The sequence below is a fragment of the Temnothorax nylanderi genome, unplaced genomic scaffold (assembly GCF_030848795.1).
Source record: "Temnothorax nylanderi isolate EJ_2023f unplaced genomic scaffold, tnyl_v1.0 TNYL_tig0072_pilon, whole genome shotgun sequence".
NCBI lineage: Eukaryota > Metazoa > Arthropoda > Insecta > Hymenoptera > Formicidae > Temnothorax > Temnothorax nylanderi.
The window spans coordinates 131546-159270 of NW_027249134.1; the positions used below are offsets into that span (position 1 = coordinate 131546).

The following is a 27725-nucleotide window of genomic DNA, read 5'->3' on the forward strand; positions in this document are numbered from 1 at the left end:
CTTGTGCGAGTGAATCATCAATTCCGACCGTTATTGTTCGCGTTTAGATATCAATGATCAGCAAAATCTAAAGTAACTCGTAATGGTGTTGAAACAAGAGACACGTAACATTACATACAACTTTATGTTTCATATTTTGCTCATTTATATATAAGAACGCGTGCCAGTGTCTTATATATAACAATTTTATACATCACGCAAAATATTGCGAAACAAAATAATACGCCAAGTGTAGAATTGTATCATTCACTGTTCGCAGTTCGTGTCAGAAAATTTTTATTACAAATCCACGTTTTTTTCCTCTTTATTTGTTTATACAGCAAGGTAAAAAGTCACTTCTCTAAGATAACACATTTGAATTCAACGTACATTTATGTCATCTAGCATTATCAACGTAGTATGTATATATATATGGCTTACGCGGGGTTTATGTATATAAGGGAGAGGCCTTTAATTAGCCAAATTCGCAATAAGATCACAATGTCTGCGTTATCACCTTGTTGCAATGCCGATGAATACTAGCTCATTCACCAAGATTCAAAGCCTCTCTTTCGCATCATCGCACATTGATACCAAAGAGATCTATCAAAACATCGTTAATTTACTAATCTCAATCTAATGAAAACAATGGCAAGCAAGAGATTACAAATGTCGATGATCAACTTTACCTCGATAGAAACGTCGCCAATCAATTTTTTAATAATACAATCAATCATAATAATATAAATTTTAATAAACTTTGATTAAGTAATGAAATATTACAACAAAAGTAACAAAACATAAAAAGTTATTAGTCTAAATAAAAATAAATCAGCCTCTTTGCGTTAAATTTTTTAATTTTTTAAACTCTTTATGAAAATAGATATTTTATGAAATATTATGATTGTATTAAAATATATATATGTATATGCAATAAGTAAAATGTACTATTCCATTTTATATACTGAATAGAAAATTTTTAATAGCGAAATATAATTTCTGCAGTTTTTAAAAACGTATATATTTGGAGCTTTCTTCAAATTGAATAAATTAATTACGAAACGTAAACGGAAAGTTGTCAACTAAAATAAAAAAGGTACTTTTTCTCGCAAAAATCTTGTTACAAAACATGTATTATATTATGAGAGAAGCTATCAAAAGATCTTCTTGGGATCACGTGCGCTTCATATTATATAGTCAGTCAGAAGACTTGTGTTTCCCGGGGACAATCTTTCTATATATATATCTCTGCTTTAGTATAAGATTATATACAGGTTATTTCAAAATCACCCTCATGAAAAAAAAAACATTCAAAAATGAGAGCGATTTTGAAACCCTGTACAAGAAGAGATGAATATCGATGATAGAATGGATGAATAATGAATCGGGTTAACGCCCGAATTATCACCATTGTTTTCCATAGTCGTCACACTTTCTCGATTAAAGTGTTTGCCACGGCATTTCACTGGCGGTGTATCATCGCGACAATACTAGTGCATCTGGACGAAAGCGTGGAGGTGTGCGGGGACTCTGTTGATCTTCTGCGTCTTTCTGACCACTCGCGCGGCCAGACAGGCGAGAGTGGTGTATTTTAGTGGGCAAATTGAGTCGTAAAGCTGCTTGTTATTCAACAACATCTGGAACGTCTTGCCGTCGTTATTTACCGCGTCGAGATGCGCGCCGGCGTCGAGCAGATCGACCGACAGGATCGGTCGCCAAGGGTGCAATAGCGCGGTAAGATGCAAAGCCGTGTTACCGTCGTTGTCTCTGGCAGCCACGTCTGCGCCCACTCTCAGCAGAGCCTTGGTCAAGTGAGAAGACGGGAACTTGCATGTGGGATACCTGCCAACCAGCGCACCGTCCTCACTATGAACTAATTGCAGCGCATCGCGGCCCTGGAAATACCCATAAAATCAGAAGCGTAAATATCGATGGTCTTGTCTTCTCAATTATGGTCGGGTAATTGTTGCGAGTGCCACTCACCTGTCTGCCTTTGGCGTTTATTCGGACTAATTTATAGAGTTCTTTGTGTAAGGCGTTGTATTCTTCGCTACCTTTTTCCCCGGTCTCGCGCGTTAATAGGCACGCCAAGTACAGAGTGATAACAAGGACTCTGTTCAAGAACGTCAAATCACGGTCACACGCCAGATCGCCCATATTATCCAACATTTGCTTTCCTTTCGCTACTTCATTAACCTGCAAGCAATTTTCGCGATGTTATAAATAAACATTGATGGATTGAGATATTGACAAATAAGAATGACGCCTTCGTACTCACAGCTTTCTCGAAAACTCTCAACAGATCTTCCCTCTTTACTGGCGGTACTCTGCGACCCCTGGTCGTCTGTCTGCCTTCCTCGCCCACCATGAAGCTAAAAAGTTCGGTGAAACTGAATAGAGAGCTTTGTGTCATAGGGTTTAGCGGTTCCAGCATGCTCTGTTGCATATCAAGAGCGTAGTTCCACAGTTCGATGCAGCGACGGAATTTACCCGCGTCCGCATAAACAGCACCGCGGTATCTAATATAATAACTAGTATCTGGATGAGCCGGTCCTAATATTCGTTCTCTGATCACCAGTGCCTGCATGCGCATTTCGTCTGGGTCTGCTAACAGATCGTCCAAAGCTTCGGGTTCGATTACCTCTCTGGCGAAATCGTAAGCGGCTACGAGCGGCGGAGATTCGGGTTTTGATATCATCGGTCCGTCTCCCCGATATCTGTGGGAAAGAAAATACACATAAATATCACCGAAATTATAGCATAAATTTTCTCTTCTTTTTAGGACAAAAATCGAAATTATATTCGTTTTAAAGAATTTGTGAAAAATAAAATACTTGTATTTTTTATATTTACAAATTTGTGTTTTGCGCTCAAACATCGCCAAGATTATACAAAACTGTATAGGAAGTTCCAAGACAAAAAGCACACGGATTTCAGTCACGGATTGACAGTCTATCCGCGTAAGGGGACGTACCGCTCGTTCATGGCACGCTTCCAGAACTGCAGGGCGCCAATCATGTCCCTCTTTTTGTCCACGTACGTAGCCCCAAGCAATTCCAGCGCGTCGATGCGTTCTTCTCTGCTGAACAGTTGCGGAATGCCTATGAGATACTCGACGATATGCGTGTGACCTGGAAGAGAGGAAGCGAAGAAACGTTCGGTCAGCGCTCGCTTTTTCCTCGGCCGTCTAAGCGTCGCGGAACAGATCGCTTCGGACGAGCTAAATAAACTGTCTTAGGGGAACCTTCGAGTGGTGCGTGGAACTTTCTGCTTTAACCTGTTACTGCTGCCGCGAGGAGTGGCGTCATCCCGTAAGAGTCCACGTCCATCTTCGCGCCATGCTCAACGAGTATCTTCAATATCTCCAGGGATCCGCTCTCGGCACAGTCGTGTAACGCCGTGTTACCCTTCACGGATTTGCGATTCGCGTTCGCTTTCAAGGAGAGTAGGAACTTGGCGATTTTAACGTGACCCCGGTAGCACGCGATCATCAGGCACGTGTGTCCGTGTCGGTTCGCCTTCTCGATATCTGTAATGGAGGGGAAACCGGATATAAACTTCGGCTTTTGTAAATAGAAAAATCGAATCTTGATCTAGTAAGCGTAGTTTTTATAAAATTGCATAAATTTTCGCAGTCATTTTATATTTTAATTTTCTTAAGCCGTGAAACTTGATTCACTTGCGAGTTATTTATTTTGCTCTTTCGTAAGAGAAAATTTTGTACGAAACTTGAAAAAATGTACAAATTTATACCTCCAAAAATAATTCTCAAATTTATGTTTACATCTTTCCTTACCTGCACCGTTTTGGACTAAAAATTTGACGATATCGTAATGTCCGTCGAAGCACGCAGCTCGGAGGGGAGTGGAATTCGTTTTCGTGATTGAGTTCACCTTGGCTCCTCGTCTCACCAGCAGCTTGACTAGCGCCAAGTGGCCTGCGGCCGCCGCGCACCACAGGGGTGGTGCACCCTCGATCGTCTCGCCCTCGAAGACCACTGTTTTCAAGGAAACATTCTGGTAAAATCTTTGTATCAAAGCGGAGGATCTAGAGTTTCGACTTACAAAAACAATAATAATGTAAATATAATAATCGTAAATAAAATCATGTGAATTGCGGTAAATTGTGCCAATCTATATAGCAGAAACGCGACGTTTATTATATATAATGTTAATTATAAATTTTTAAGATACCACCAATGTAATGCCAAGAGAAAAATTTCGGAATTTGATTTAAAATAAAAAAGAGCAGCTAAAGCGAGTGTCTTTGCCAAAACATTTGCCAACAATTCCCGATTTCACTATTCTCGGATAATAAATGGATCTTCGGCCCGAGCAGAAGCCGTCGATGAAAGGACTGCGGTCTGACCTGATCCGGGCTGCTCCACGTCTGCCCCACATTTTTCGATGAGGTACTCCGCCACGTCGTAATGTCCGTTCCGACATGCCATGACTAAGGGTGTTGCGCCATGGGTTTTGGCACCGACTAGTTGTCCTACCTCATCCTTGCCCCGATGCTCCAGGAACACCTTTCGAAGAGAGAAGAGAAATCTTTCACTCAATGTTGCTTAGCTCTTACCGTCAAAAAATCATCGCGATCGTAAACGGTATCCGCGGGCAACGATACAAGCTTCACAGTTCTCGCGTGTCGACTTACGTTCGACAGTACGGAACCCGTGTTGAACCGCTTAATGAACTTAGTACGTGCGTTAACAACCACGGACGTGCCGTTTGTGCGATGTGTGCGGGCAGATGTTTCAAAGCCGACTGGCGGATTTTAAGGTCTAAGCGAATTACCGGAACACCGTTACACCCAAGGTCTGGGAGTCTCTAAATAATAAATATTTAAATTCCAAAAATCCTTCTCCTTTCTGTTCCGTATCGACCCAAGCTCGTAAAACTGTTATTTTTCTCCTCTTGGCTGTGACAGTTTTTTTCGCAACTTGGCTGTTTTTCTCACAAACTTTATTCAATAGCGTCTTTGTATCTCTTTTCGTTACTTTTATACCTCGAATGCTCGGGTTATTTTTAATTTCAATGAGCACGAGTCTTGCGCCGAATTTAACTTAAAGAACAGAGCTTCCACTTCGGTTCCACGAGAGAGGGATTTGAGGAGACAAGTTTTGTTGGACGTCTGGAGATGTCGTCTGGAGATAATATCCAAGTGGTTACTCGCGTCAACGTTCACTGTTGATTTAAAGACCACGTGAGGCCTGTGGTGCACATTTCGTTTGAACGCTGAGAGACTGGTTCCTTGCGTCACTGGTAAGGAAACCTCTTGCAATTCCGCGAAAACGTGTGCGGCGCGAGATGACAAAAGTTTCAGCTTGTCCTTCGCAGTCACACGTGAAAATTGGTTTCTCTACGAAATGTGCGAGATTTCGACTGTCGCGCGAGCCAAGTGTTAAATAATGTTATGACAATGTCGACGGAGCCATGAACGATTTATTACGTTTGACAATCAAATAACGAATAACATCATCGCGTTGCGACGTCGCGTCGGCTTAAACATCGCGTCCGAGAGGCCAGCCGAGCCGAGTCGAGCTGACACATCAAATTGAATTATGTCAGAGGCGATCGATTCAGTTCTATATTCTCTTCGATGTTGAAAGGGAATCGTGGTTTGGAAAAACAATCACGATTCCTCTTTTCGCACGGCTCGTACGATGGCCTTCACGTTTTTGTTGGATTGTCGAGAGAAAACTCGGTGATTATTCCCTTGTGTTGCGCCAGGCAACGGAATCGGAGCAGTCCATGCGCGCACTCGCCTAGAAGAAGACTGAGCGCGAGCCGAATCTTCAACCCACTGCCTTCTGGAGAAATCATTCCTCCGACCATCGTGTACGTGCAAGTCCCGTTAAATGAATAATCGGAGACATTGAGGCCCATCGTGACAAGCAAACTGCTGCTTACGATGGGCCGCCGCCCGGAGAAAGAGGGACAGAGCCCGATACTTTTCAGCTTTGTGTTCTCTCGCGCTTCTCCTCCTCCCTCGCATTCCTCTCTCTTTAATGTTTCCCCCCTTCGAAGAGAGAACATACTTTTCGTGAAAGCCCTACATTGTTCTTTAAAAAAAAAAGAGGAAAAGAAAATAGCCTCCATCCATATCGACCCATTTTCACGAAATATTGATTATATATTCGTTCGATTATATATTGATAAATATATTCGTTCTTGTTAAAAAAATCATATACATGTAATTTCTTTGTAGTATATATCTCACACCATAATAAAGTATGTAAATATTTTTTTGGGCGAAAAAAGTATTATATAGAAGTTAATATTTAGAAATGTAATAATCGAAAAAAGACAAATATTAATGTAGAATTAAATTATATATGGAAAAAGAAAAAAATCAGATTTACGTATTAATATTTTTATTAATAAGTACAGTCTCTTCATCAGATTTTACCTTTTTTTAAATTGATTTTAGAGAATTTATTCCCTTTATACAGAATCATATACTAAATAAATTCCAAAAATTTACGATATAATTTTTATCTTACAATTGGTGTTAATGCGATTGAGGGGGAGTTCGTCTTTATTTGAGATCAACAAACCTCCAGCTATTTTTACGTTTCTCTCACTTCGGTTCACACCTACGGAAAGTCGGTGCCGTTATTTGTATGACCGATTTACTTTTTCGTGGGCCCGTTTACCCTGCTCTTTCCTCATTGTTACACTCTCGTTCGGTTCGTCGATAAGATGTAGGTAACGAGGTCAGTCGATGCCGAAACGGTCTCACAAAAGATAAGATGGGACGTTCGCTTTTATGTGCTCGACCCAAAAGAATACGCGAATTGCGGGCATCTCCACGTCGATAATTTCCCACTCAAAGAGACACGCAACACAGTTGCGGGAAACGGCTAAATATATATCTATAATAACGGGCGATCGATAATAATGACAATGTTGCGCTCGAAACAATACGAGGACTGCGAAACGAAACTTTTCACTTTACTCTGAATTACGTAAAACAAGTCCAAGGCGCGGGTAAAGATAAAATTAACGAATTTAAAAATTAATCGCGACACCGAAAGATCACGTGGTGAATAAAGACTAAAGAGGTGCGATTGCGTAAAATTGCCGTGGATTTTCTCGATGTCGGTGATAAGATTTTCGCAACAATGCCGAAGTAGGCGGGTATGCGCGCTATTTCGACACGCGATAAGAATGCAATATCCGCTTCGATTAGCGCGGATATCAAGACCTGAATAACAAATTATTCTTCCCATAATGGTATTATTGTCACATTATTTCCGGCGCTTGTCTCCCGTGGAAAATGGGTTAACTGTAACAGACTTTCCTTCGGCTGTCTTTTAACGGGCCGGTAATCACGCTGGTTTTTTTTTACGTATGCTGAAGAGAGCATTTAAATGCTTTTAAAGCTTTCTCCACGTGAACTCGTATATACGCGGGAAAAATCGCGGGGGGATAACGGCCACTGTTCGTCAAGATCATCAATATATCAATCCGCCTTTTATGGCCTAGTCATAAATTCAACATTAAAAACAATTAACGCCAGTTGTGATTGCAGTCGAGTACCGTACGCCACGAGTGCACGATGTACGTGTGCGTATGTTTGCCTCAATGACTGACGCGTGTGTTGTGTTGTTGCAAGCATGGAAGACACGTTCCACTTAAATTTTACGCTCGCCACTTCGAAAGGTTTTAGTTTGCTTACGTCGCATTACGAGAAGTAGCACGCATCGTAAATACCAGTAGTTACCCATTTCGTTCGCGTTATGTCCGGCGTAATAATTCACCGATATATCAAGAAGCGCTGTCAATCTCAAATGCAAATGCGAAATAGGCGTCGAACTTGACGATGTTTTAACTTTTAACGTATAGCGATATCGCGTCAGCTGAAGGAAGTTTACGAGCGACCGATTTTATTGTGTACGAGAGGGAGAGAGAATAGTAAAAGTATGAATGAACGCAATCACTGACGAGGATCAACGCGACCGCGTAAATCACTCACCCATAGTGACTATCTGCAAATTAATGATATAAGATCGCGGAATGATGTAAAATGTTTACGAGTATGGTCTATATGTATTATATAATAATGATTAATGCGTTTATTTTTACTATATCTCTTCTAGACAAATTATTCGACCAGTTAAGTTAATTATATAATTAATGAAGTTAAGTCGAATAAAAAATCCTTATCGTTAATCATTTACTGACAAGGTTAAAGTTTCTGATAAATAATTATATCAAACATACATAAGAAATTACACATAGAGTATGTTATGTATAAATAAGTGTTTCATGGATATTTTATTATAATTTAATATTAAATATAATACGAGGGTCGTTCAAGTCAAACCGGGACTTTTAAGGGTACGAAATAATAGAACGCATTTATAGAAGTGAAAACTACATTTATTTTCACTTAGCATAAAAAGATTTGTCTGTACGCCGGAGCCAGGATCGAATAGCGTGTTTTACCTCGTCAGTTCAGAAATGCTGGCCTCCCAAGAAGTTTTTTTTTAAAGTCCGAAAAGATGAAAATTGCTCGGAACGAGGTCTGGACTGTAAGGAGGACGAGGCAATATCTCCCAGTCAAGTTCCAATAATGTGCAAGTAGTGCAATGGGCAGTATAATGTACGGCCATCTTTAGATCATTTGCACCATTCAAATGCTTTACTGCGGCTAATTGTCTCATTATCGTACTGTGATTGAAGTCTTCTGTAAATGTCCGCCGCTTTCACGCCTTTTCATTCACAAGAAACTTCATTATATAATTCACTGTTCTATATATGCGATTAACACTGTTGTCTGTCATTTTGCATAACTGATTATCAATTGACCTGAGAGAAGTGCGCCGCATACCGATGATAGGAGACACTTACCATTATGACACTTATTACTATAAAAAAACTCGTCGCGATCGCATTTGTTTTATATCCTGTGCAACTATAATAGTCCCGGTTTGACTTGAACGACCCTAGTATTATATTTTACTTATTATTTTATTATATAATTTAGAATTAAGGTAAAATATTAATATATTTTTATAATTTAGTTATAACAGTAGTTTACAGTAAAACACGATCTATCTATAGAAAGCTTATCGTCGTCGTAAAACATGTTACGTTGAGAGGCCACATTCAAATTCGCAACGAAATATGCAGGGGATAATTTACGTGAAAACACCGGAAAATCCTATCGCGCTCGACCTCGACCGACTTGTTACCTACGCGGTAATTACGGTGTTACAATTGCACGTCGGTGTTTTCGGAGCGGCGGCATAAAGTTCGCCGCGACAATTATGATTACGGCATTCGAGCGTGCGCGAACGTTGAAAATTACGCTCGCCCGTTTGTCCGATACAATTATGGCAATAATCGTTCCGGACATTGTTTCGCTGGTGACGCGAGCGATCATTGCCATAATCGTACCCGGAGATACGCAAGGTGTGCGCATATCCGATCGGTAAACGTTTACGAGCTGACCGCGGCAACAACGGCAATAACAACGACTTAGAAAGTGATCGATATCGATCATTATTCGCTGTTACACGAGGAAGTTTGATTGAAAAACCAATTAATAATGCCTTTCACGATATAATCTTTTTTTTCTCTCCGCCTTTATCGGCAATTAAAGTGATTGCTCGATGAATCGATCATTTCCGATCGTTATACCACGATATAATCCATTTAGCCTCCGCCTGTTTCATGTTTTCTTTAAAGATCTCCATCTATTTTGCGTTCTGCTTGCCGCGTTTTGCATTTTTTTCAGTCTCTCATCTTACATTCATCTTGTCTGTACATACATATATTCTAATATACGCTCCATTTGTGTTTTGCCCATCTTGTGTTTTGTTCTATTATTGATCTATTTTGCACTCTACTTATCATGCTTTGCGTTTATTCTGTTCATTTTTTATCATGAATATCAAATATTGAATTAATTTTTCGTTAGGTATCACAGCAACCGTCTGATGACGTTTTACCTGTTATGATATGTACACATCTCTGTTACATAGTCGCGTGCATATTGCGTTCTGCAGAACTCTGTAGAAAGTTGTCGGTAGATCGAGCGAAGTCCCGATCGATCAACTTCGCGGTGCGAAGTCTCGCGAAACTCGTTTCGGAAGCGTGAAACAAACAAAACTGGACTAATTGAAAATAAAACGCAAGATCAAGCGTCGATCAAGCTATTGATCTAACGTTAAATGATGCCACGCATCAAGCTGCGTCCACCGAGAACTTTCTTTCGTTTTCCAAACCGAGAGGTGTCTTTGTAATTCCGTGTTGTCACGCAAAAATGCGTCAAAGGAAATTTTGCGCAACGTAAATTAAATATACGAAGGCTATATACGCGAAAATATACGCGGATACAAATACTACAAGGCAACGATCCTTAGAGGAGTGAAATGTGCATTCTCTTTTTCCGTGACTCATTGTCGCCAGCGATAAAAACGATGACCTGAAATGCGCACTTTGTCACCTGGGAAAGATCATTAACCTACGTGAACTCCATCATGATAATTAAGAAGGTAACGCGCCATAAGAAATGCGCAAGAGCGTAACAATCGCAACAGCGTTATCTGGTCCGCTTGTCTTATTGTTAGTTGAACTTCCCACGCTTTGTTTCTTCCCGTTTCCCATCTTCATAGTATAAATACATCTTAAACGTCTTATATCATATTGTAACATTATAATATATATTATATAATACATCTCATATTATATTCAAATATATTTTAATTTCAGGGAATACAAAAAAATAACACAGGCAATTCTTATCTTTCGATACGATGTGATTTTACACACACAAATATAGCTAAATTTAGTAGACAATAACGGTCGATTCTCAATATCGGTCAAGTCACGGCCCGGTCACGGTCTGATCAAAAAATAGTTGCCATTAAATTCAATGCTTTTTCGAGTTTGCATTCATACTGCCGGTCACGCTTGACCGCAAACTCTAAGAACCATTGAATTTAAATGGCAACGATTTTTTATCGGATCGTGACAGGACCGTGACATGACCGATAGTGAGAATCGACCTTAATGATACAGATAGCACTATAAAATTGATAGATAGGAGATTGTCATATGAATAGTGGAAATCCATTAAAAAATCCATGATCCCAACTTGACCATGATCTGATCACGACTTGACTAGTCAGTCACGTCTAGTGAGAATCGGCCTTTAAGGACAAAGTCGTATTACAATGTTGTATTATATATTAATAAATTCGTAAAATTAACAACCCAAAAGAAAGAAATAGGAAGGATATGCGGAAGTAACTTTTGTATTTTCCGTTTCTTACTTTGCTTATGAAGTCAATGGGGATTTACGTCCGAATGAATAATTAGATTTAACGTTTTAAATAAAATCAATCTCGAGTGGTCGGCCCTGGGAAGATTATATATTTTTAAAACGGGTTTCGTCCGCTTCCGTGATTTGGAATTGATTGGATTGTGCACTCAAACCAGTCGGCCGAGAGGAAACGTCGGCGGTACTAACGTCCGACGCGTTTCTCGTTAAGGACAACGAACTATTATTGCCGGACGAAAATATACTCAGAGAATGCGCGCGCGCACCTTTCCATCAGTCCATTCTTCGCGGATGGGACTCTTTCTCTTCCAATTCGAAGAGGAAATTACTCCGCATCACCGTCATCATGACTGGCGTAGCTGGGCATTTCCAGCTGTTACCGGGATTGCTACAATAAAGAATCCGTCACCAAGCCAGACAAAGGTTGCCCGCCCGTTTCGAGCGACTATAGAGCAACCTTGGCATTTCTCTCGTGATTCATGGTCAACCGTTCGCCCGAAGTATACGATAATTTTAATATATTCAACACGGAATGCATCTACAACGATCACAATCATGGTTTTTCAATGATTTAAAAAAAAGTTATTGAGAAATATAAAGACATTCACGATGCAGGATACGTTGCGAGCGGATATTCTAGCTCGCAAACCAAAAAATAAAGCAATAAAGCAATAAAAATCAATGATTTATAGTCAAATTAATTTTTATATCCAATTCTTAATTACAATGTTATGTTTTTGTTTTGTCGTAAAAATCTGTGGTAAAAAGTTCTATGTAAATTATATATAAATCTTTTTAAATGTATAAAAAATCTGCAATGTGCTAGCGCGCTTATTGTGATTTAAATTTTAAAATATGTATATACATCCAGTAACTTTTGTGCCAGTATAATAGAGATTCAATTTTATAAATATTTTACAACTTGTTTCATGATTATTGTGTAAAGATTACTGTGCTTGCCCAACATACAGCGTTACATCGATTATCTGTGAATTATTCAAGAACATGTGTAGAACTTTCCGAACCTTCGATCCTTTCTATAGAGCATTTTTAAAAGATGATTTGCTAGTTTGTTCTATTTCGATCGTAATTTTCAGCAAACGAATTGTTGAACACAAAACTTACCCGCGTGAATGACTCGTCGTTCGGCATGTGCTCCATAGCAATTGGATAATTATATGTGACGATTGACCTTTGCGTAATTGAAGTCACGCGACGAAAACTCGAGATTCGAGATATCTTAGAAAATGCGAACGAGAGATATGAAAAAGTGTTTTCTGTTATCATCTATCTGTTATTTCCTGCAGCACATATTCGACGAATCGCGAGATATCTGCAACTATGTAGTAAGCAAGTCGCAAAAAAATATTCGTTATTACGCACGCGAAAGAAATATGATGAAATTGAAATATGATTTTGAAATCTTGACATGCAAACTAATGAGCATTTATAAAATGCAAATGTTGTCCATTCACGCGCAACGTCTGGTAGTTATTATCGAATTATCGGACAACGGAGTAAAAATCCGAGTTAAACCTATTATTATTGAATTATCGAGCAAAAAATCGAATGATACGAATTAAAATATGATAATTGATACGCGAATTGCTTGTAATTACTTGCGAGTAACCGATAAGGATCAAACCGGTCCGATTACTGTGCGAGAAAGAAATCGCGTGTCCAGCCCGAAACAAAGCAAAGGGACTACGAACAGTTCAGACGTGAACTCGAATTATTACTGAGGTGGCTTCTGGCTTCCTCGAAGTGAGCAAGGATTTAGCTTGACTCTATGAGGAGAAGAGTAGGGGGTAAGAGAAGCTCAACCACGAGGTGCGTAATATAGGAGGTGGATCGGTGGATGTATTGAGCTCGAGAAAGTTGTCGGTCCAGACGAGTTCAATATTTTATACCCATAAACGATACTTGCGGAAATAAAAGAATTTTATTAAATTATGTTCATCGATCGAAACTGTACTACACTTTAGTCTTCGAGTGTCGTTACGCGAATACTCTGTATGTGATTCTTACAGATTTGATAGTAATTATGATCGTATCAGTAATATATACGACGTGTTATAATTATCCTGGAATTTAATAACACGATACTTATACTAATATATAAAAGTGTTATATTAAAAGTATATAATTATATACTTTTCCCTATACTTTTTAGAATTTTATTATAAATAGTATTTATAATAACAAGATAATTACACGAAATTTTTCCGACGTATTTGAAAATTACTAGGTTCGTGGATCATCCCTGTCGGCGAGCAGGCGAACTGGTGAGTCCGGCCGAATCGTACAAGAACTCATGCGACCAGACGCCAGCTTTCTAATTGTTCTTCCTGATCGGTTCTTGCTGACGGAGTGCGGTTACATAACAGGACGTCGCATCGGAGAAAAGTCAGGTAATGCTGTTCGTGCGGTTACGTGGCGTTGCGCGAGACGATCACGGCGAGAAAATCGCGTAATCTTGGGAGAACTGCGACCTTTGCAAAGAATCTCGCGCACTACAAACACAATTTACTTGACGTCATTCATTTTTGAAAAATATTCGTGTGATCGACAGGTTTTCTATTTTCCTAACAGAAGTTAAAGTTTCTTGTGTCGCGATTACAAAATAAACTTGGAACGAGAGACAAGATAAAATGAGACTTTTATAAGTTTCCTTCAAGACGCGAGTCTTTTCAATGCCATTGACACCGACGCTATCGTGTCGCATGCAAAAAGTTTTAATAATGCTGAATAATATTCTTGTGAATAGTCTACTCTTTCGTTACATAATACGCCTCGAAGCGGTGCAACAGGTTACGCTAACACGCACTTCTGCAAACATTAAATCCGCCGCACGTGGCTCAAAACGTGGAATTGATTGTACAATAATATCGATCAACATTATGATTGAAATCACAAAACTTCTTATTTTTGTTAAAATTTGATAGAAATAATTGCACATCGTGATTGCAGTTAAATAAAATTACATCGTCGCGGAATGTATTGAATTAAATAAAAAATAAACTGTATAATATATTTTATAATTATAAACATGTTATGAATAATTAATAATAGAATGTAGTAAACTAAATTAAATCAAATTTATTTATAATTTTAACAAATTAAATAAATCAATTATACGTATTAAAATTAAGAATGATTATAGTTACGTAGAAACTAATAAATCGCAACAGAATACAGTTACATCAAGATATTGCGAAGCGATGCATGTGAGTCGCATCGCGTATGCAAATGAGATTCAAAAACGGGAGACAGAAGGAGTGAAACGAGACACGCAAAAAATTGACGGTGTCGAACGTACGTAAGGCCAAGTTATGTCAAGTTACACGGCGCGTTTACTTTCTAACGCGGCGTTACGTGGACCTTCGGCAAAAGTATTACAACTGTAGTGGTGACATTATCGACGATGAAAAAAGATGTCGCGTGTGTGTGTGTGTGTGTGTGTTCATAGTTCATAGTCGTGAGATCTGTTAAGTAAGACTTGATCCGATACGTCAATAATCGATAATGTATAACGTAATGTATTTTATTATTGCATTCGTTAGTGCATTTTTTGTTATTTGTAATGATAGCTTATATAAATATGATTTTTAAAAAATTGCTTATTATATTTAAATTTTCAACGTTTCCTTTTTCTTAATTTTAGTCAGTTTCAGACAATTTTATTTGTTACTTATAGCGACTGTGTATTATTATCTGATTATTATTATCTATACCTGGATGCATCAAGTATTGTAGAATCATGTGTTTTTCACTTTTTACATAATTTCCGTTTTATTTATCTCAATTACTTATCATTTTCTAAATCAAGTAGTGCTCCACAAGCATTACGACAGTTTAAAGGTTTCCGGTTTTTTTCCAAAAAGATTTAATTCCGCTGATTAGTGCTACTTACACAACACATTGAAAAATAACCGGGAAATAATGCCGGCGATTCGGGGTTACGCATAATTTGCTTACATCTACACAAGGAAACAGAAAAAAAATGCAATTAATTTTATTTACATTCTATGGGACGAGGAAGCATGAGGAAGTATTTTTCAATCATCGGATTATCGTGCAGCGTTGAGGAAATATTCTGAGAAAAAAAACCTCCGAGGAAAAGTATAGTTGCGGAAAAAATAAGAATCTTGTTACTGCATTTGCGAACAGCGTAAACTGATAATAGGTATTCGATTAAATGGAAAATAATGTTATTGCCTATTTCAACTACCGTGCATTATAACTCGAATAATAACGTAAAATGTTGATTGTGCGGCATTAACGTGAGAAACATAATTTCGTCTATTCGAGACTCCACTTACACAAATGACCGTTGGAATTACAAGGCGAACATCTGCACTACTATACTGTTGCATTGTTACTCGGCATAAAATTCACCTTCGTCATTACTACTTCCGACGTGCCTCGGGATTACGATTTCCAACTAGCGGCTTGCAATGCAAATATATAAGTGCCCATATGCGCAAAGTTCAGTCGATCCATTAAATCTATTGATTAGGCCCAGTCATCGCTCTATGTACTCATCACTAATTATCTGCTCGATCATTGTCCTAATTAGGATAGGAATATTATTTGCCTAAATTAGAAATGTGTGTATATGCGCGCGCGCGCACGTGTGTGTGTGTGTGATTTATTTACGAATCATGCATGCTGTTAGAAGTCACTGATATTGAAAAATAGCTCTCTCGCATGTGTGCGTATTTGCGCGCACGTATTTACCATGACTAAACACGTTACAAAATAAATCAGAATCATTTGTGTCAATCACTTTTGCAAGAAAGATTTCATTTAAAAGATTTATATTTATACGTTTTAGAATCTTGAATTGCGTTACTTATTGTTGATCTTACCAAATTAAATTTCAGCAAGGAAATATTTGTTTTAACTTTTTATTGCAAAAATTGCATTACACCATAAAAATAAAAATTCGTATAAAATATTAAAGGGAGCAAATAATTCTCGCAATCGCAAGTACAAAATGCATACGTAAAAGACAGTTCTGAGTGGGCGATATAAAAGTTGAGACTGTTCCACGCACGAATACCCATGAATCACTGCAATGATAACGATCACGCATGTTTTTTCCATGTTTCACGGTACAAGAATCCGGACAATCCGGTGGATTTTCCACGTCATACGAGAGACGCTAAGTATATACGTAAGCAGTTTTTGTTTACAACTCGTTTATATCTTAAAAGACGATTGCCGTCTTCGCACTCATGAATATGTAAAATACTTGCGGTATTAAATATCAATAATGATACAGAACAGATCTCCAAGATGCACAATGCGCTCGATGACGATCGATATTCGATTACCGGACTTCGCATTGAAGGATCACGCAACATCACGCATTGTTGCATAAAATAGCGCAAATTCTGTACATCAACAAAATAAGATATATGGATATATGAAGAAATATGAGAATAAGATAAGACATTTATTCTGAAGACACAAATTCTATTCTCTTCCTCTTTTTTCTTCTTGCGATAAAATTCGCTATTTTTTATAATGCTCTTTTATAATAGATTGGACAATTTTTTTCCGAAATCTTGTTAAAGATAAGTTCCATAGAATTACATTTTTCGAAAATTAGATATTTACAAGAGAAAAGTCGCACAAAAGTATGTTGTCAAATGTATGTTAGAAAATGTCGACAGACAGCGTCAGCGGAAATTTGAATAGTGAATAATTTCGAGAACTCATTCATCAATGACGCCATTACTTCTATAGAGATAATGAGTACTTTCCCAATAAACGGAGATATTCTTCGTGACCGCGAATAAAGATTCGACATCAGATTTAATGAGAAAATATTCAAAACTCGATTTATGCCAATTTCTATTTCCAAGGCTAATAAAAGTAATAAACAGCTCAATTATACTCTCTAAACATCAATTTCTATTATTGTCCATAAGAGAAATATAATAAAACATATATCTAGAGATATGAAATATGCATTGAATCTTAAATTCGAGAGCGCGCGTTCGTCTTGCCATCTCATCTCTTCCACCGTTTCACTTTACGCCGAATTATGCTTCAGTTATGCCTCTGACTCATCGCGTATTCCGTTCGTGTACGAGATAATATTAGAACACGGTATGAGAGAATTCGGTGCAATCCGCTTTTCAAAAGTTGACGCGACACGACTCGAGATCAAAGCGTACTTAAGAACACTTGTGTAAATTTATAAGGAATAACGATGTTTCCATGTACGGTTTGCTTTTAAAGATTATTCTTTTGAGAAAATAACGTAAAATGGTATTACACAAACAAAAAATGCTTGATAGAAGTAAACGTTTTAAAATATCGATATCATGATTACGATTAATATATAATAATTGAGGAAATGCAATCCAAATCCATCCAAAATTATTTTACGTTTATGTACCGTGATAGGACAACAAAATATCAAAACTACATTCTAATAAATTTTAATTCTAATTTTTAATATTAATTCTAATCTGGTTGATTTCGATTGATATTTGTGCAGTCTAGTTTGACTGTTATTACTAAATCAAACAGACATTTTTTCTCAATATAGATCCAAGTTACTCGCGTTATTTTCGTACTTGGTGTTGCACGTGCATCCGTTTCATCCGCATCTTTCTCATCCCATAGGAATATAACTGCGCGATTTTTAAAAGGAGTTGCCGAGAGCCCGATCGGTATTTTTCCAGAACGTGCTATCGTAAGACAATGACCCTTTCGATTCACTTGTAGACTGGGGCAGCGACGGGGCGAGAGGGTCGGCTTTCGACAGAACCGTTCTCTCGGTTAGTTAAATAAATATTCAGTCCAGAAATCCTGAACGTCTACGCGCGCTGAGTGTTTTTGAACCGAATACGAAGAAGGGGAGCTTGCTTGGAGTTGCTTTCGTTCGGGAACAAAGACACCACGAACGTCGATGACTCAAAACTTAGTCCGAGGAACAAGTTGCAATTTTTTGGAAGATAAACTCTGATTCGAGGACAAAAGAATTAATTAAGAATTAAGGAAAAGTAACATAAAACTTGAAAATGAGTAAATACAATTAAACAAAGACAAATGTGATTTAATACAGCTAATATTTTGATCATTACTTTTTATTTTTTTCAACTTTCCGTGAATTTTTATTTTATTTTCTATAATTGTAACGCTTTCTATCTTTGCGTCCATATGATATATTTATCGATTTACAAGACGCAGTTGCAAGGATAAAATGTCACTCGGTTATCACCCGCAAAGCCACTTTGCGTAACGAAATGCATAAGCGCACAATTATGCGAATAGCAAGTAGCGAAGGGTTTTGCGCGTTACCAAACGTGAAAGACACAAACAGCGCGAGTCCGGTAACGCGAAAAAACGCGATTGCGACGTGGAGCGCGAACAGTGGCTTTCAGGCAATGTCAAGGTACCGAGCGAAGCCTATAGCTTATCGTGATTACGGCGAGTCGAATGTCGCGATTACACCGGCTGGGCAAGCCCCGCGCTTTGTTCGCGTCAGCGAGAAAGGATTTCAGACGGAGACGGAGATAGTACAACGAAAACGCGGAGGTCTCTATTGATCTTCGGCTATGCCTTAGGAGCCACCAGATGAGACTCCCGGTTTCCTCGCCAGACTCCGGTTTACATAACGCGGAATCATGGGATTTAAATTTCCAACGAGATCGAGCATTTGCACGAGAGAATAAAGAGGAAACCGATCGACCCACTTGAAACGATTGTCCTCCCTTCGATTTCGACGAGCTTTGAATACATCACGCATATCTAAAGGATATTCTATTCTCCCGTTTTTTTCTTTAGACAAAATTCGCGTTATTTTCCTTCTAAACGTCTTGCATTACGTCAGATGTATTTCCGCGATCTGACTCAAGGAGTGAAACGTTCTACTAATCACGAAATGAGAACAAAGCCAGGTATCTCCTTTTCCTGGCACCTTTTCCTTGCCTCGCCTCGCACGTGATTGGTAGTTATCGTTATCTATTTCCGTCACTCCCACTGGTACAATTTCTCCCACTTCTTTTATACTTAACCTAAAATAAGTTGATTCTAAAGTATTTCTTGATAATTTTAAAAAGCCCTGTGTACGTATTATTGTTTATAAAGAAATTGGGGAAAAAATTTTACTTGCAGTCTATTTCAGAGAAAGTAATTGCGATTGAAAAAAATGGCTTGATAATTATTAATATTTCATTGTAATACGAGGGTCGGCACGAAAATAATATGCCTCCCTAATTTTTTTCTTGCGAGTCTGGTGTTACAGAAAATTTGGCGCTTCACTGAGTTGTTACTTGAAGTCTCTAGTTGCACTATGTTGAGTGGCGTTGTGATCAGTTACGCGAATGTGTCACATTAACAGTTCAAATTGGTGTGTTTCAGGTATGTGTAACGGACAAGGGCGGTGATTGAATTTCTTACCGTGGAAGAAGCGAGGCCTATTGAAATCCATTCGCATTTCAGAAATGAATAATGGTACCATGAACATTTCACAACGCGAATGGATTTCAATGGCTACGTTTAGCAGAAAAAGCAACTTAGCGACCGATTTTTTAAAATAAAATTGGTCCTTGCTTTTAGTTCTTCCCTGGAACCAAATTAGAAACCAATCGTAATAAAGAATCATTGAGCGCTCATTGAGCTGCTCTGAACGCAGCCTTTGGAACTCACGCAGCCTTTCTTCCACGGTAAAAAATTCACCGCCCTTGTTTGCTGCGCATATCAGAAACACACATCAGTTTGAACTGCTCGTGTGACATATTCACGTAACTGGTTTCAACGCCACTCAATGCAACTACGCAGACTTCAAATAACTACTCGGTAAAACATAAAATTTTCTATGACACCAGACTCGAAAGAAAAAAATTAGGAGGCATTACTTTCGTACCGACCCTCGTAATATAATTTCAATATTTTACACGTTAAGTTTAGCACATTCATTATTGATTATTTCTATACAGGGTGAAACAGTGTCCGGTCATTTTGGGACACTCTGTACATGTATCATTTAGCTACCATATGTATATTTATATGCATGTAAATCACATGCTTATCACGATTAGTTCATCGCTACTATAGGATTACAACTTTATCACGTGGACTGTCAAGAACAAATGCTTAGTTCTTCAGATTACAAAAAACGCACCGACGATCTTAGTATTATTAAAGCATGCAAACGAAGAAAACCCACGCGCCCAAGTTTTTCGATCGTCGCTACTTCTTGCAGTCTTCAATTAAAGAATTTATGTTCATAAAAATCGCGCTTTCAAAGATAACTTCGCGGAAACGCGAATCAAGAGGATTCGAGAGAAATCAGAAACGGAGTCAAGCTGTAAATTGGCGCCAACCTTGAAACGGCCGTCCGCGCGTTACGCAATTGCGCGCGTACACGTGTGTGCGAAATTGCGTTAAACACGCTATTGCTAGTTCAATAACTGTATCATCTTGCGTAATAACGCCGCTGTCGGATCGATCTGTAAAACAAGCTCTCCCGATCAATTTCAACGTCGCGACCGATCTTAACTGCGCTAATTGCGGTAGTAATCGTGCAACTTTAATCGACGTTACATCATAATCGTTCAGGCAATTATCTGAACAATCGAGTAAGCGAATGATCGCGAGTGTGTTTCTTTTCCTGGTACAAAATCAATAACCGTAGTAGTTGCTAACAATAGTATTATAAATCATAAATCATACAACGCGATCTGTTTGACGCGAGCAGAATCGATTCTATTCTCTTCGGCGTGTAGGCTCTCGTTCTTAATCTGCCCTGACCACCGATAACATTCTTTCATCGACAATCCCGCCGAAAGGTCACGGGGTCCTCGGGATCGTTACTTTGCCGATTGAGTGGTTCATTTCAGGTTACACCTGCGAAGCTATTTTAATCATTTGCATTTACAGCGCGCTTACGCTCGCCTGTTGACTGACTTTATAAATAGACTTCGGTAGGTGGATCAATTTTAATGTCGTTCGTTTGCCGTTAATAAATATTACGCTTTTTATATATCAGTGACGGAATTAATGCGGTTTAAATAATTTAATTTTTCATTGAACTGTGCGGCTTAAGCGGCGCGCGCAAATTATCGTCTTATTGTGTGTCAATGATATTATAATTATATTGCACACGTTGCGTGGTCGCAAAATGTCAAAGTATCAACGTAACGAAGTAGTTCGCGGATTTATCGACAACACTTCACGCTCTTATCAGATCGAGTTTCGCTATAGACTATCGTATGTGAGAATTTTACAATTAGTCCTTTGGCTGCCGGACTCGATAACTCTGACGATATCACGCGACGAGATAAATCGTCCCCCAACACGAAATAGATAGGCGCTTCTATTCGACAGCTCGCAAACATCTCTCTCTCTCTCTCTCTCTCTCTCTCTCTCTCTCTCTCTCTCTCTCTCTCTCTCTCTCTCTCCTCGCGAGGGGAAAGTCGATTACAAACTTCGCGAGGTACAATTACGTACACACTCCCCAGTCGTTCGAAGACGCCCCATGCACGACGGCGCATTTTTTTTAAAAATAAATTGTGGCTCTCAAGCATAACAGCTTAAAAATACGCTTAACCAATAGTCTCTGACGACATTGTTGTGCGTTTAAAGCGCGCCAACCTTCGTCGGTGGACACGCGCGATCGATCGAAGGCTCGAAGGTGAATAAAATACGACACGTTACAACTATAAAGCTTACGCTACACTAAATCCGCAGTCGCGTATGCAGGCGTACAATAGTCTCGACCGCAAGTGGGCATCAAATGCAATAACGGTGAAATGTATGAACTCGCGGATGAGTAAATGTATCCTCTGTCAGCCGCGAAGTGGCCCCCGAGTTCACTTTCCCGAATTAGAGTTCTCGGGCGCGGGCCCGAGTTGCCGTGTCGCGCCGCAGTTCGACGATCGATTCCGCAATTTATGATGGGAGGTTACCTCGCAAATTCTCATTAAATAACACGCGCGCGCACGACGACGTCTCTCGCCAATTTACTAACGGGTATTAATAGCCGCCAGCCCGTACACTCCCTCGAAGCTATAACACAAGTACGACATCGGAGGAAACGCTGAATTTCGTTAATCACTGCTCGCTGCTGCTTTTGATTTCGATAAATATTTATGACGGTCTTACGCGATACCGGCTACAGCATTCAACGTAATGAAAAAATATATTTATGCGTAAGACGTTGAAATTAATAAGGAAATCAAACATTTCCCATTAATACTTATCAATTCTTATCAATAAAATCTAAATTAATTTCAGACTTGTCAAAGCAAAGAAATAAGTTGACATAAATATACATGTATTACGATATAACAAAAGTTATAAGTAAAAAGAATATGATGTAATGTAAAGGAAGAGAAGAAAACTGCAGAGGTACAATGAAAAGTTAATTTCCATTTTTTCCTCTCTCTTTCTCTTGTAGATATCTCTAGAGTAGTGTTTGTAAAACGGAAAATATCTATCCACGATCTGAAGATATCTGCAAATTTATATACTTTAAAAATACATTTTAATTACGAAGAGGATATAACAAATACGATTTAGAGATTCTTGACGAGATATACATATTATACATTGCTGAATTTAAAATACGACCACGTTCGAACACGCCGCCACCAGCCGTGACGACAAAATTCGTTCACGACACGAGAATTTTAGAATATCGGCAATCGTTATTACAAAGAATTGCCGCTAATATCTCCGCATATCTCGCTACATCTTGTCCAAAAACGCTTTCACGTGTGAATACAAATATATCGACGAATTGCGACAGTCACCAGGCACGTTACGGGCGATAAGCAATTTCATGATAATGTAAGAGGCAGCGGTAAATTAATTTGAGCCTTAATCGCTCGGTCTGAATAGTATTAATTGAACTACCGCTAGCTCGATTGAAAGTGTAAACTTTTATCGATTGCTTCCTCTACGCCGGTCGATTAACTCGAGAATCTACAATACAAGGCCTTACATACCGCATGGTCGGCCGCTCGATCTGTCTGCTTCCGTCATCGCGTATCGCGCCGTGAAATCGTTAAGCTCGAAGAATGCCGCGACCCCAGGATCCCCCCGTGTTGTGATCGTCGAGCTTAGTCGTCACTCTTCCCCGCGTACGGCGCATACTTACCCGCGCGTATGCGTAATCGATTACCTGCACGAGAAAACCGCAACCGCGTCCGTCGTTTTCACACTCGCTTATGAATTTACAATTAATTCAGCTTTTAATTGCAAAGACGCTCGCGTAACTTTGATGACGTCGGCGTAAGATGTACTTTGCCACACGTAGTTTCTAAACCGTCGCCTAGATACGGAGTACCCGCGACATTTCGCACATATAAATCGCTCATATTTACGCAGTGCGTTCGACGTCGCAATATATCGAACGTGTGTGTTGTATACGCGAGGAGGAGGCACGCAACGCCGATTTAATTTCGATAAGACACGCGAGGCGCGATTTTCGCGTTAGTCATCGGATCGCCGCTGGTGATCGCCGATGAGTTTTCGGCACGCTGTGTATGTTGTTTCGACATTTTTTCACGCGGGACGAAGGCCCGCGCGACCAGGGCAGATTCGGCCATAGGCGCGTGTGAACGTGTGTGCCCCGCTACTAAATATAACCGCTGCGAAGCAGCGGCTATTTCCTACTCGAGATAAACGCGAGTTGAGAGGAGAGAAGGGTAAGCACGCGCGCGTGTGTTTGGCTCTCACGCCGCGCCGTAGACCTCCGAAGAAGAGGAATCCGCGCTTTCCCCCGCATTTTTCGCCGCGACGCCACTTATCAAGGCCTCGGTTATCGGAGCGATAACCAACTAATCTCGAGTGCATTCCTACGACTGGAGATTTTCTCCTCCGATAGGTGTAAACTCGACAAAGGATGAATAAGCGACCGTTTTGTTCAAACAAATCGATCGCAATTCAATATCATACAATCGGAATTAAATTATCAGATATTTATAGCTCCATGAATATCCGCTATAAATGTGATAAATAGTACTGCGCTATACGAGGTGGTTTGTTTCAACTTTAGTATCAGATGTAAAAAATTATTGCAGACAGAGAATTGTGAAAACAGCGAACTCTGCGAGAATCTTGTGAAATAATTGCAGAATCGCATTATATACCGTTGATTCTCAGAAGTAATTGTCTTTAAAAAGGTCGTAGATCCTATAACCTTCTGAACTCACAGACCTTTGTCCTATGAATCTTTTATCAATACATAGGGCATCTTATTTTTACCGATGCTTTCATCAAGCGAGAGTCGTCTCTTCAAATCGATCGAGGAATTTATTATTAAAACCGGAGACGGTTAACGACACGTACAGGAATGAGATCAAACGCCAGATGTGTTACATATATGTCTCGGCTAAAATTCGTCGCTCCGAGATATCAAATATTCGTGGAGTTCTGTCGTACTAACGCGCTCGCAAACGCGGTGTTACAAATTCGTCACAGTTTGCTGCGGGGTTAACCGTGCCAGACGTTTGGAAGTCGGGCGCAAACGAAATACCGTTAAAGACAATCCTTTATCACGGTCTGTTAACGCGCACGCAACGCAGACAGAAAAATTCTAAGATCGGGCGAGAACTTTCGTTGCCGTCGTTGCGAAGAGATTTCACAAAGGAGAGCTGAGAGCATGCATGTGTATTAAATGGCGATAAAATTGCCGAGGAAAACCGGAAAGCAATCTTGCGCGTTCAAGGTCCTCTGGATATTACCAGTTCGGGAATTACACAAGATCTTCGATAAATGTACTGTAACGGAACCAGCTATTGAGAGGGTTGCCTCAGCAAGAAATTAATTTCGAGATAAAATATCGTATGTGATATTATATCAATTACTTTTGTATAATAAAAAAACTGAAACGTAATACATATGTATATGATGACGGAGGGAATTAAAAAGGAAGAATTAAATTCTCCCTCCTGAGAACAAACAGCGAAACCTTTTTATTCGATTTCAAATAAATCTTGGTTTAATTAAATTTTAAATTTGCATTTCAACGCGTAAAAGGTTTGACTTAAAAACCTGAATGATAGCTTCAAATCCGACACGTTCATGCAGGATCGAATTTCACTGTCCATTTTCTCTGTGCAAACGTTAAATTTAGATAGATTAATTAAATTGGTGAACGTTGGGAACGTAGCTCTAATCGAGCTATTTCTGTTTCTAGCAACCCATAGCAACCGGTTAACGATCACGTAATTTTTGAAATTTCGAAATTACGACGAACCCACGCGTTCGCCTTTCATATAACCGACCAACCGACGCGTCTGTCGCCGCCGCGCCGTGAGAACTGCAAATATTTACCGTAAATTCGTGCGCCGACCGAGAGACCCATTCGAATACTATATTTTGATCAGTATTTCGACTGTCCGCATCCCGTGCGTGGAATAATCGAATTATCGCTTTACTCTCTACGCTCTAAGTGGAAAGATAATCGTGGCGGCCATACTCTTTGCCGCCCGTCTACTTGGATTATTTTTATCTTTTGGCACTGTGCTCTCTGTACATATTTCACTTCTCGCATCCGTTAATCGTCGTCCTCGAGTTAATGCAACGCAAACAGGCAATTCGCATCGTCTTTGTTTTTTTTTCCCTTAATTTTCCTCAATTAAAATCAGAATGCTTTTCGTTGAATTTTAAAAGTCGGGACTACATTTTAATGCAACCCAGTAAGGATACACGAGAGAAAAAGAGTGCGCAGGATATCGGGTAATTTTTTTATGGCAGGTGCGGGTCGCACCTGGCGAGTGAAACATATCCCGGAATTCGCTTCCCAGGTCGACCGCGCCAATATTTCTCTCGCGCTTACGTGGTCACCGATGAAAAAAATATGCCGCGCCGTCGAACGTGCGATCGTTTGTAAAATGTAGGTTTAAGCGGAGCACCGAAACGACGCTTTGTGCCCGCAATCTTAAAAAGGTCAGACCTCGTTTGTCGCTCTCGACAAGAGGCAGTACGGTCGCGAGTGTTCTAAAAAAAAAAAACCGTACCGATCGCGCAAATAAAGTTTCAACAAAATTGAAGTTTTTACGAAGGTCCAGCCCTGACCGCAAATGACCTTTTCTCCTGCTCTTAACTTGTTATTTTTTTTTTACGAGGATGTCGCGATTCGTTCCCTCTTCGAGCGCAACGTTTCGCGGCTCCGGGGAAGAACGAAGCGGATTTCGGAATCGTTCCACGATCCCGTCCGTGGAAACCGAGCTCGAGCCATTTTTAACGTATACGTTCGCGTCATCCGATATACCGCGTCGCGATCGCGACGAAAAGTCGCGCTTTATTCCGAGAGGAACGCGAGGCAGCTCTCTCGGTTGCGGAATCGCAAGAGCGCGACTCGTCCGATGCTCCTACGCACTCTACGCAGCATCGTATCTCGCAGAAACGTCAGAAATTAACCCACTCGGCTCGCGCCGTCTCGCGAAAACATTCGCGTGTCATCAAGACGGCGACCTCGAGACAGCTCGAGAGAGAGATGCGCGAGCCGGAAACCATCGCCGGCGAACGTTGCGAACTCGACAAACGTAGGGTAGTCGGCGATAACGCGCTTTGTCGCACGCACGGTATCGAACATGGAATTTCCGGTATAACCGCGAGGATTCGTTCCCACGACCGAGGTCCGGTTTTCCCGGCGCGGGCGGACGCACGTCTGAAATTTTATCGCGAGAAACTGGGAACACGAATGGGAATCGCCTTGGCGCGCTCCGTGTAGCGTCGTGTAACTTTCGACTCGTCCGAGTCGCGCCGGTTTTGACAGAAAGTAGTCGGCCGTGGGTTCGCCGTCGAGATGTCAACCGTCAGCCCCGCGACGTAACCCATTTACTCACCTTGAGGCGCTTCAGCTTGCCGTCCCTCGCGGCGTTGTACACCACGCTCTTAAAATCCATTTTCACATACTCCGAGCCGAGTCACGTCGCACCGCGGCCGCCCTGGCCTCCTCCTCGTTGTCGTCGTAGTCGCTCGCGTACACGTAATTCCGTTACCGTCGTCGTCGTCGTCGTCGTCGTTTCAACCCCGGACAGGCGAGCGAAGCGGTTCGCGAAGCGGCGCTTCCTCCGCTCCCACCCAGCGGCAGCGGAGGGGCGAGGGAAACGTCGTCGAGATCGCGGTTACCACCGAGAATCGGTTTTACACGCCTTCTCTCTCTCTCTCTCTCGATGCCCCGCGGAAAACGAGGAACGGGAACGTCGAGAAACGCGCGCGCGAGCGCCGGCGATTCGCGGGATCCCAGGTGAGCGTAGGCGAGAACGCGACTTCGCGGAGCTTTCGTTCGCGCGTCAGGTGGCGACACCGGTCCGGCCCGTTCCGCGGTTCGTAAACGACTGAGCCTGAGCTAGGAGCTAGTGAGCTCGCGCCCTCGCGCCGCCGACCGCGCGCGAGATCAATCGCCAGCCAGTGCCAGCTGTGCGCGATTCCGATATCGTTCCCGGTCCCCGGTCTCGGCCCCTCTCTCTCCT

At 40.5% G+C, this 27725-nt stretch overlaps 2 protein-coding genes across 3 annotated transcripts in view; one reads left to right on the top strand and one right to left on the bottom strand.

The window, feature by feature from the left end:
• Window positions 1-288: 288 nt before the first annotated feature.
• On the bottom strand, window positions 289-27599 carry LOC139773986 (protein fem-1 homolog CG6966). Of its 2 annotated transcripts, none has more exons than XM_071708870.1 (8): window positions 27096-27599; window positions 4348-4507; window positions 3776-3976; window positions 3257-3508; window positions 2954-3110; window positions 2258-2696; window positions 1963-2175; window positions 289-1874 (listed from the first exon to the last, which is right to left on the bottom strand). In XM_071708870.1, the coding sequence occupies exons 1-8, from the start codon at window positions 27153-27155 to the stop codon at window positions 1470-1472; spliced, it is 1887 nt and encodes a 628-aa protein (XP_071564971.1). In that variant the 5' UTR covers window positions 27156-27599; the 3' UTR covers window positions 289-1469. The 2 variants fall into 2 exon arrangements, with proteins under 2 accessions (XP_071564971.1, XP_071564972.1); XM_071708871.1 differs by lacking the exon at window positions 27096-27599 and adding an exon at window positions 23247-23392.
• Window positions 23765-27725, top strand: part of Gro (TLE family member transcriptional corepressor groucho) — a 69977-nt gene continuing 66016 nt past the window's right edge. The window contains exon 1 of the mRNA XM_071708860.1: window positions 23765-23948. The gene's annotated coding sequence lies outside the window, so the exon portion shown is untranslated. The remainder of the gene's footprint in view (window positions 23949-27725) is intronic.

Excerpts from the sequence above, each read along its gene's own strand:
- LOC139773986 (XM_071708870.1), bottom strand. The coding sequence starts at position 27,155 with ATGGATTTTAAGAGCGTGGTGTACAACGCCGCGAGGGACGGCAAGCTG. Across the intron at positions 3,509-3,775 it reads TTTAGTCCAAAACGGTGCAG|ATATCGAGAAGGCGAACCGA; the intron begins GTAAGGAAAGAT and ends CCTCCATTACAG. Across the intron at positions 3,111-3,256 it reads CCTCGCGGCAGCAGTAACAG|GTCACACGCATATCGTCGAG; the intron begins GTTAAAGCAGAA and ends CCTCTCTTCCAG.